General features: G+C 37.1%; 1 protein-coding gene across 1 annotated transcript; it reads left to right on the top strand.

The window, feature by feature from the left end:
• Positions 1-4,672: 4,672 nt before the first annotated feature.
• LOC126787744 (kinesin-like protein KIN-8B) lies at positions 4,673-10,703 on the top strand. The gene is made up of 15 exons (XM_050513648.1): positions 4,673-5,021; positions 5,147-5,218; positions 5,295-5,411; positions 5,493-5,581; positions 5,873-6,017; positions 6,100-6,195; positions 6,401-6,492; positions 6,975-7,223; positions 7,326-7,476; positions 7,847-7,909; positions 7,992-8,228; positions 8,557-8,661; positions 8,744-8,857; positions 9,140-9,739; positions 10,140-10,703. The coding sequence occupies exons 1-14, from the start codon at positions 4,974-4,976 to the stop codon at positions 9,665-9,667; spliced, it is 2,106 nt and encodes a 701-aa protein (XP_050369605.1). The 5' UTR covers positions 4,673-4,973; the 3' UTR covers positions 9,668-9,739; positions 10,140-10,703.
• The last annotated feature ends 262 nt before the right edge of the window (positions 10,704-10,965 follow it).

Here is a 10,965-nt window from a genome sequence, read left to right as displayed (position 1 = left end):
AAACACAAAGGGAATGAAAATAGTAATAACACTAAATAACAAACAAACAAAATTACACTTGTTTTCACACTTGTCCAAAACATTTCAACTTATGTAACATTGATTAATAGTGAGCCACTTTACAAAACAAAACAGTGATGGTAAAATTCATGTTGAAAAGCTAGTTAATTTTGTTGGAAAAATGGTTAATAAACTATTTTAAAACCAAATTTTAATTGATTAATTTAATTAAGTTAAACTTATAATTAATCAAAGATGAACATAGATTTGAGTTCTCCATAATGAGGGCTACAAGATCATATGTTTGTTTGTGTAATTTGGTTTGTGGGTGAATAAGAAATTGTCACTCAAAGATGACTACTTAGAATGAGGGAAATCTGAGGGAAATGTGTTTGTCCCACATAGGAAAAGAGAAGTGTTGAAAAAACTTTATATAGAATCCATTGTGTATGGATTGTAAAGTGTGTAAGCCCCCTTATACCCTCTCGCGCACGCGCAGCGGGGGTGCAAATCTCAGGTCACAAGGGAAACTCGTGTATGCCCGTGCGACATGCGGACACAAATGCAACACCGAATTGAGGGTCGGAACGCATATTTTTTATGCATTTCAAATTATTCTTTTGTAACAATTGTGTTATTGTGTGTGATGGAGAATTATAACAGATTGAAATCAGTGCTTGTAACATATGTAACTCATATCTGTTATGATTTTTTAATTTCTATAACAGCCATCTTATTCATTGCTGATTGCAAGTCCTCACTGTATAAATAGCCACCATCCTTTCTTATTTTTTCATCCATTCGAAACACAATTTGCTGTCCCACTCTCAAAGTTCTTAGCTATTCTCTGGTGATAGAAAAAGGTACCTTTCGAGTTCGTTGATGGTTCTAGTTAGTAGTGCAACTTCCTATAATTGTTTAGTCGTTATATCCTGGGAGACAAGCGCTAAGCATCCTTGCACCGGTAGAGGAGGCGTAAACGTCTTAAGGACAGTGTGGTATCACACACGTCTCGACTAGTTCTTCCATCACTAATTATTCGGTATTTTGGTTGAATTTCTTTTCGTGTTCTCAGTTTAAGAGTTACATATTTAACTTCTGCTTTTATAATTATTTATAATTCAGGTTATTAAATTATATACGCAATATATCACTGTTTTTTCTAACAAATTTAACCTACGTTCCAGCAGTTTGACATTAGATGACTTAATTGCATTACTTCAAAAGTGCAATCACAATTGGTACGTGACTCCATATATAAAATCGTGCTAGCAGTTTGACATTGGATAATCTGATTGCCATATTTCAAAAGTGCAATAATAATTGTTGCGCGACTCCATATATACAAAAGCACCCTCTATACATAGGGACACATATCTGCCTCCACTCCACCTTTTCTTTTCCAAATGGTTCCCAAGTTGACAAACTTATTGCGGGGAATGAAGTCAATGTTGTTCCAATTGATATATATTTATGTGGAATTTATATAATCATATTATCAACATAACAATCTCTTTATTTAAATTAGTACCTCTTTGATTTTTTTTGTCCAGATCTGCGGCAGTTCTTGTCCATGACTTGTATCATTTGATGACCGTTGCCGCTGCCTTCGGACACACCTCCTACGTTTACCATTCACCTACGCTCTGATATCATCTCTTTGTAAAAATAATTCCACACTTGCTATTAAAAATCAACCATCTAATTTAGAAAACCAAATACATATCATAACTCTTAAATACTGATTACAACTACCCAAATAACAAGAACAAATATATTACTTGCTCGTCAAAAAGCAGATAATGTATTCCACCAAAGTGGTGAGCTTGAAATTTTGTTGGTCTCCAAACTCGGGACACGTGAACCCATCTAGTTAAAATACTGTGAATCTTTTATAGAGGTTAGTGTAGTTATCGACAATACTTTAGAAACCTACCAACAACAATAAGTATGAATGCAGAACTTAAATGAGATAGAAGCAAGTATATAAACAAATGTAAATAACAACAATGATGCCATAAAACCCAGACACAAAATAGGCAAAAACCAACAGTTGCAAGGATTTTTCAACAAATTGACAAAGTGGGCAGCAAATTAACAAAGAATCTAAATTACCCACTCTGTAACACCGAAGTGAAAGATGCTTATGATATTCAAAACAAATCAATAGACAATTGATCAAAATAGAATTATGAGCTATAAAGATCTACCCAGAGAGCAGATACTTTATAAAAAAAAAAGGGGGAGGGGGAGGGAGAAGAAAAAAGGAACTATGATCAATCAGCCAAAAAGAAGAGATGAGAACCAATTCAACTATCCTAATATCTTTTACATCCTAGCCTCTCCAATTTCTATCCTTTTATCATGTAATTGTTACTTATATTTTATCTATCAAATTATTTTGTTTTACCTTCCACATTATGATGATATTGAGGGATGTTGTATTGGATTGATTTAGCTCTCAACCTTGTTGTTGAAAAGAGACGGAAAAAAGAGAGAAAAACCATTAATATAATCAGATAGGTGGACAAATAAATAAAAAACCACTGATAGAGTAATTATCAATTTATTTAGCCACTAATTACTCACTCCAATGAGAACAACAATGCTATAAAGCTATGAACTTGAGAACAAAACAGCTGCCCACCGCAAATCAGAGATTGCTATACAGAGCAGCAGCACAACCTACCCAAAAAAATATAACTAACATTAGGGTCAAAAATATATAGAGTAAAAATAAAAATAGCATCTATTCACATCATATCAATTCACAGTCCTTATAATCCATCTCAAAAAAAAAAAAATTCAAACATGCAGTAACCAATCACTTCGGAAAATTATAATCCATATTTAATGTTCAAGCCTACTCCCAAGTTCTGTTGAACACTTGAACATGTACTCTCTCACTTTCCCTCAACTACAAAGAAAAGTCAAACCAATTTATACCAAATGAGCATGATTATAAATGCCTAACATCTGCTATCTCTGAAACTTATATAACACCTAAAGTTTCCTATCACAGTGGCGCTGGACCTCCTCCCATGCCTCGAAGGATCTCTCCACCGACCTAAGGGTCAAAGATTGGAGCTGTATCTATTCCTTTGGATTAGGCAGAGCTTATTCATAAGGGTGTGAGCTTTTCTGGGGTTGTTACAGTTGAGAGGAAATAAGGTGGAGTCTTAATGTAAGAGATGATGGAAGATCATTGGGAAATGATTTCATAAGAAGAAAGGAAGTGAGAGAAAGGGAGAGACATGGAGGAATAGAAAACAACACAGCCTTGTTCAAAAAAAAAAAACAACACAGCCTTGTTCAAAAAAAAAAAACAACACAGCTAGCAAAATAAAAAAGCGTCAACTAAAACTAAATCGCGTTGAATGACAAAACTGTAAATAAACTAAAAATTCTTATAAACAATACCATTTTCACGGCGCTTAATAATTTAGTAAATTTTCACGGCGCTTAATAATTTAATAAATATCATATAATGCGCCTTGTTTATTTTTTGTTCAATAAGGATTGCTGGATTGATTTGCTTGTTTAAATCCGGAAATAAAATCTTCATACCGTAATTGCTGTCTTATCAAACACAAAAGGATGATCGTCGGCAGGAAACTGGAGCAATTTGAAAGAAAGAAGCTAGATAATCCAAGATTTGAATACTGTTCTTGTTGGTATTTGCATTTAGTTCCAAAAAAGAACCTGCATATATAAAACAAGAACAGACCATGAAGAAACTTCTCAACAGATCCAGCTGCCGTGTTCCTGACATATTAGGGTCGAAGACATCCAATTTCAATTTAATTGATTCCTCCTCGGTACCTAATAAGTACTATATACTAATCATAGGCTACTGAAACTCCAGCAATTAATAGAAAATAAAAAGAATCAAATCTCTGCAACACTATTTTGTGTACTCAGTTCTGCTCAACCCATTTTAAATGCCAAACCCATACATGATACATGCAATGCACTAACGACCAACAATAATTTTACTATATATTTGGCTTGATGGAAACCCCACTCGACAACGAAAGCTCACCCGTACTTTGTGGTTGCGAGCAAGGTAGTAATAAATCGAGTCCAGCCAAACAGTGAGATGTTTATGTTCGACTCGCATTAAATCTAAATTCTAAATTCATAAGCAAAGTTTCATCCTGACTGCTTCAACTAGTCAGGTATTATCCACTACGTCCTTAATATATTGTTTCTTGCTAACAAAATGAACGTCTCACTATTTTTTTGATGATATAGAAAACGAGCCGAACATGAGTTGAATTCGATTCTTATCGAACTTCTCCATTTTGGTCACGTAGAAGAGGTATGCAAGGCAATACACTTTCCCACTTCCCATTCCTGTACGCCACATGCTCAACACAAGGTAGCCATCCCCCATTTTCAACCCACAAACGACCCAAACACACCACTTTCCTAATCATCATCATCATCATCATCATTTCCTAACCAAAAAAGGCCACCGAGAACACTCCTTAGATCATCATCCTAATCATCAAAATCCAACGGCTCTTCCCCACCCCCGTTTCTCACTCCCCGCGTTAATTCCGTAAACCACCTCCCCAGCTGGGCCCCACGTAGCTTCCCCCATTTTATATTACAATAAACTTTAAACCAGAGTGCTCTCTCTCTCTCTCTCTCTCTGAGCTCACCACTGTCCTATTACGCCGGCGAAGCACCGAATCTTTGCCCCACTGAAGACTTCCTTTGTCTCTTCCTCTTCCTCTCAACGCGTCGTTGAATCGTTCGCTACGGTTTCTCTTGATTCACGCTCGGATTCTGGTCCAGGTCGCGCTTTGAATGCACCAAGGAGCCGAAGCGCAAATGACCTTTTTAACCTCCTGATTCTGAAACCGGCCGCATTTCAACTCCTTCCGGCTTCACTTTGGCCAAGGTTTAGGATTAGGTTTTGGCTCGTTTTGGTGGCCGGTGCTGGCAAAAATCGATGTTGATCAACCATGCCGAGCATTAGAGCTCCGGCGGCGAAGAAGGCCACAACTCTAACGGTCAGTGATTTCAATTTTCGTTTCTATTTTTGTCAAAACTGAAAGAAAAGCTTCTGGTTCGAATCGTTTGGCTTTGAATTGGTTTTGGTTCAGTAGATTGATGCTGTGGCTGTGTTTTGGTGCAGGTTGCGGTGAAATGCAGGCCGTTCAGGGAGAGAGGACTCGGCCGCGACATTGTTAAAGTGATTGACAATAAGGTTTGTGGTTTTTCGAGCTTTTTCGGTTGCGATTTGTGGAGTTTTGTGATGTGTGGATTGGATTTTGAGGGTGTAGGAGGTGCTTGTTTTGGATCCTGATCTGTCCAAGGACTACCTGGAGAGGATACAGAATCGGACCAAGGAGAAGAAGTATTGTTTCGATCATGCGTTTGATGCTGAGTGTACTAATTTGGTATATTGATTTCTCCAAACTCGTTGTTGATTTTGGTTTGTTGTAGTAGTTTTCAACTGTGTTTTGTATGTGTATATGCAGGATGTCTATACCAAATGCATATCGTCGGTGGTCTCAGGGGTTGTTCATGGTCTGAATGCCACTGTGTTTGCGTATGGTTCTACCGGAAGGTACTAAGAAGTTGTATTATTGCGTTTTGTTTTCTTTCTTATGCTCTCTGTATGATCTGTGATGCTACTTAATTCACCAACTTGGCTCAAATAACTGTTCATTGTTGTTTTACTAATATTGCTGATTGGGGATATTCGTCTGTGTTCTGAGGTTTGATGTCCAAATTTTAAGCAATTTGTTGGAGTTTGTGATTTCACCGTGCTTTTTGTCATTTGCATCGTCAGTGACTTGTTTGATGTATTCGATAATGTCTTACATCTTTCTGTTTCTGTTTCTGTTTCTGTCTCCAGTGGTAAAACATATACTATGGTGGGGACACAAAGTGATCCTGGACTCATGGTTCTCAGTTTGCATACAATATTTGATCTAATAAAGAAGGACAAGTGCGCTGATGAATATGAAGTTACCTGTTCCTATCTTGAAGTCTATAATGAAGTGGGTCACGCAATCGAATTTATTAAGCTTTACGTATATTCTTTTAGAAAGTTGTGTAATAGTCTAATCTTATCAAATATAGGTTATCTACGATTTGCTTGAAAAGTCATCCGGCCATTTGGAACTCAGAGAGGATCCGGTGCAAGGAATCATTGTTGCTGGCCTGAGGTGTATAAAGGTTCACACTTGGCCACTTACTTACATCTCATTTGACTGCCATAAGCCCATAACTATTGTCAATCTACCATTCTGCCATAGGTTTTCTTAAAATATGTTAGTTTTTATATCACATGAAGCAAAATATTTATTATTTCAATGTGCTACTATGACTGTACTGTGGCAGAACTTTTACTGATCTTTTATGACATGTGCCACCAATTCAGGTTCAGTCAGCTGATAAGATCCTTGAACTCTTAAACATGGGGAATAGCCGACGGAAAACTGAAAGCACGGAGGCTAATGCAACATCATCCAGGTAGGCTGAATTCTTCAGTAATTCTTTAAATACTTGAACATGCAACTAGTGTTGTTCCTTTATAAAAAAAAAAAAGTTTATACCACAGAGCCTACTTTCACTTGAATGCTAAGAGATGTAGAGGTTTTAGGTTAAAGTGCCTCAGTGCCTGTTCAAAAGGTTATTTGAATCATTCTCTAGATAGGTATTTGGGCTTTCACATGTATACCTCTTCTGAATAGTACAGCGGCTACTTGAGTCGTGAATGTGCTCATCAGATAGCAAAGATTATTCTGGTCTGCAGTTTGTTTTCAAATGGTAAGAATTTCTACCACTAGATTCGCATTTCACAGAATGAGTAACAAAACAATCTAAAGTAATTGGTGCTATTACTAGTACTAATCGAACATTTTTTAATTGTTTTATCTCTAGTCATCATCAATACCACGTTAAATTTGAAAATTTTGATGCAGTCACATTCTTACATAGTTATCTCTCCATAGGTCACATGCAGTGCTAGAAATAAAAATTAAAAGAAAACAGAAAAATAAATACCGGAATCAAATCATGCGAGGCAAACTCGCTCTTGTGGATCTCGCTGGCAGTGAACGAGCTTCTGAAACAAATAATGGAGGCCAAAAGTTAAGGGATGGCGCCAATATTAACCGTTCACTTCTTGCCTTAGCAAACTGCATAAATGCTCTGGGGAAACAGCAAAAGAAGGGTCTTGCTTACGTTCCATATCGCAACAGGTATTTAATAGTTCTTCTGAAAAGTTAGGTACTTGATGGTTATTACTTTCCATTTTTATTGCTGCCTTCCGAGCAACAATAGTTAATGTGACTCTTTTACAGCAAATTGACACGAATACTCAAAGATGGTCTGAGTGGTAATTCGCAGACAGTCATGGTTGCTACTGTATCCCCTGTTGACAATCAATATCATCATACCGTGAATACTTTGAAGTATGCTGATCGAGCAAAGGAGATAAAGACACACATCCAGGTGAGAGACATTATACATAGACATATCTAACTTCAGTCTATAATACACCATTTTGGAACTTATTTGCAGCTTTCAGTGGTTTGAACCTTTTAAATAATGTACCAGTTGAACTATTTATAGTTGGTTCTCATTCTATCATAGCTTAAATGAACTATCATGCTATTCTTGTCTCATTTCATAATCAACTAATAATTTCTCTTATAAGTGACACTGGATCAGCTTCTACTTGTATTGCACATGATACTGGTAGTATGTTACTTCCCAATGGGTTTCTGTACATTTGCAGCAGTTAGTTAGAAAGCTTCTTTTTCTTATGTGTAAGACTTATATTTGTTATACAGACAATGATATAAGTTTCATTTCCTTGTAGAAAAACATTGGCACTGTTGATACACATGTATCAGACTACCAACAAATGATTGACAGCCTTCAGGCAAGCAGTTCAATTATATTTATCTGTTGAAATTTATTTATGATTCTATTTTTGGTGAGGGATGACATATTTTACATTTCAGATTGAGGTTGGCCGTTTGAAAAAAGAACTAGCTGAAAAGGAAACACAACTAAGTGTCAAACCAGTTGAGAAGGCTGCAGACGATGAGCTTTCTTGGTTAAATATTTTGAGCCATGAAACCAGTGAAAATGTTCAGGAAAGAATAAACCTACAGAAGGCATCATTTGAGCTCGAGGAAACCAACCGTCGTAACCACACTGAACTACAACAGCTTGACGATGCAATAGCAAAACAACAGGTCAGAATGTCTCACTTATAATGTTACCATATGAATAAACTTTATCCTACAATTTTTATCACCTAGAGTCCTCCTCACCTTTTGATACTTCTAACAAAAAACTTGGGTTATATTCCTCAGAAGACATAATTTGGAGGACTGAGATCTAGTATTACTCTTTTTCCCTTCTTACCACTTGCTTTGTAAGGACTGGGTTTGTCAAAAGGACGGCAGAAAAGAAAAAAAAAATTAATGATGGATCATCATTCATCTAAACAAAAAACATGATGAAAAAAACAACAACAACAATAACAATAGCTAATTGCTGGATATTTATTCTGTATCTCAGACTCTTGGAAAAGATGGAGAAGTTGTAGGCGCTTTGAGAGCAAGACAGCAAGTCATTTTAGATAACATTCGTGACAATGATGAAGCGGGTGTCAATTACCAGACAGTAATATCTCTGTTTCTACTTAGACTCATAAACATTACAACAATAGTTGCCTTCTAATCTCATTACAACACCATATTTACAGGAAATTGAAGCAAATGAGAAGCATAGATTTCAACTCCAACATATGATTGAGGAAGCCATCAGTAACAATGGCAACAAAACTTACTTGCGCATCCTTAGCCAACACAGGCTATTGGTGAGTCAATACTAAACCAATGCTGAATAGACTCTTTTTTGACCTGGCAAAGTAAATTGGAAGCAAATGTTTTCTATTTAATACAAAAAGTTGTAAATCTCAAGGAAGATGATGGTTGAATGTGTTATACAGATATTTGGATACAAATGCAAAAAAAAAAAAAATAGTGGTTATCCTATGAGTTTTGGTTTACCAAACCTAGATTTCTAAAGGCTCAATGTAGGATTCAGATATATGCTATGGATTTTATTTACACTGATAGTTTTGCTTTATTACCCATAGGGAATGGCTAATGCGGAGCTTCAATTGGAAATGGCAGTGAGGGATCAATTCATTAACAACCAACGGGAAACACTGAAAATCATGTGGGACTTGCTGATGGGGTTAGGACTTGATGAAAGGCAGGTCTTGGATCTTGCTGGTAAGCAGGGAATCACAATAGAAGATGGAGCCACAACTCCCCTTGGTCCTTCTGCAAGAGAGCAGTCCCCAGATTTAGGTCATGGCAGCAGACATACTGCTTTTGGTCATTCTCCTGGCATGGGGCAGTTGTATTCTAGATCATCTTGTATCTTTCAGCAAACTCAAGACTTCGGTTCGAGGTCATCCCCCCAGGGACATTCAGATATGGCTCAGTCTTTTTGCAGGGAGGAGCGCTCCTTCTACTTAATGTCTCATGACCATTCCCCTTCAGCATTTATGAGGATGAGGAGAAGTAGTGAGCACTGGATCGCTGGCAGGCCTAGTTTGTTTGGTAATCTTGATCAAAATCCTCAAGGTTCGCAGACTTCATATCCAGTCAGTAGGTAACACAAGCTTTGCCTTGTAGTAAACTCAGAACACCAGCTTCATCTCTGGGTGATTTTTGACAAGCAGAACAAGGTAGGAGCAACTAATTGTGATGTGATGGTATATTCTTTTTCCTTAAAATTTTTATGGGTTTCATTGCCGGGTTATCGTGTTTCTTAAATAAATTTAAAAGGTATGGGGACTGTCTAGCACAGAGCAGAATGTTTATCTTTTGGTGTGTGAGTGTGTTTGTGTGTATGGGGAAGAGGCGGAGGTTCTATTATTATGAGTCCTACTTGTGGGAAACAGATGAGTGTTTGAAGCATTTTAGCATCATCATCCTTGTTTACCTTTTCACAAAAGGATATATATCCTAACAAACAGTGTTCTGAAAATCCGATTGGTTATTGATTCCTTATTAACTTGTATTATCATCTTTTATTGCGTATAGAAGTGTTTATTAATTTCTAAATTGAATTTGTCTTCTGCACAGGATGGATTAAATACTACTCTGAGGCAACCCACCTCCACAATATGGATACATCCCATTGAAGCAAGATCCTGACATGTGCAGCTCAAAGTATACGGATTTCACTGTATTGAAAACCTTATACTTTCCAGCTTGCCTCCGGTTACAGGGTGGAATTCTTTTGGCTCCATTAACTGCTTGGTGTATCATTTTTCCACCCCATCTCTTCCTCATTACTTTCTCAACCCTCTCTTCTTCCACTATTGTACATATCTCTACCGTTCTTGGGAATTCACTTGGTTATGCAAAAGAGCTGGGGTTTTAGGATAAGGAGGAAGAAGAGAAGAAAGAGGGTAGATAGCACATATGACACTTCTACTTGCAGAACGTAGTTCTAGATCTTTGTACGTATATTTTGTTAGCAGGATCCAAGTCTGACGTCAGGTCAATCAAAGCGAGAGTCTGTACAGTGCTAAGAAAAAGTTGTAGCATAGAACACCCTTTCTTTTCTTTATCATGAATCTCCTGGATCAATTTCCTTTGTATATTCAGTGCCGTGTTCTTTAATTCCTCTCCCGTTAAAAGACCCGGAGTTTCAGCTGTGTACAAAATGCAGAGATCCAATTCTAACCCTCCCTTTTCTTATCGAATGAGCAAACTGAATTTGGATCTAGAGTCATGAAACGCAATCTATGGAAGCCATGAGAAACCAACAATGCTTCAATCTGGGGATGAACAAAGATTATCACCTTTTTTTTGAACAAAAATTGCTATGTTGTTTACGTTGGAGGGAATTGGAACTTTGATATTTGCCCAATTGATCGGTTTCCTAAAAAGGAAAAGAGCCTTG

The sequence above is a fragment of the Argentina anserina genome, chromosome 1 (genome assembly GCF_933775445.1).
Source record: "Argentina anserina chromosome 1, drPotAnse1.1, whole genome shotgun sequence".
NCBI lineage: Eukaryota > Viridiplantae > Streptophyta > Magnoliopsida > Rosales > Rosaceae > Argentina > Argentina anserina.
The sequence above is the reverse complement of the archived record's forward strand: the minus strand, read 5'-3'. Positions and strand labels throughout refer to the sequence as shown.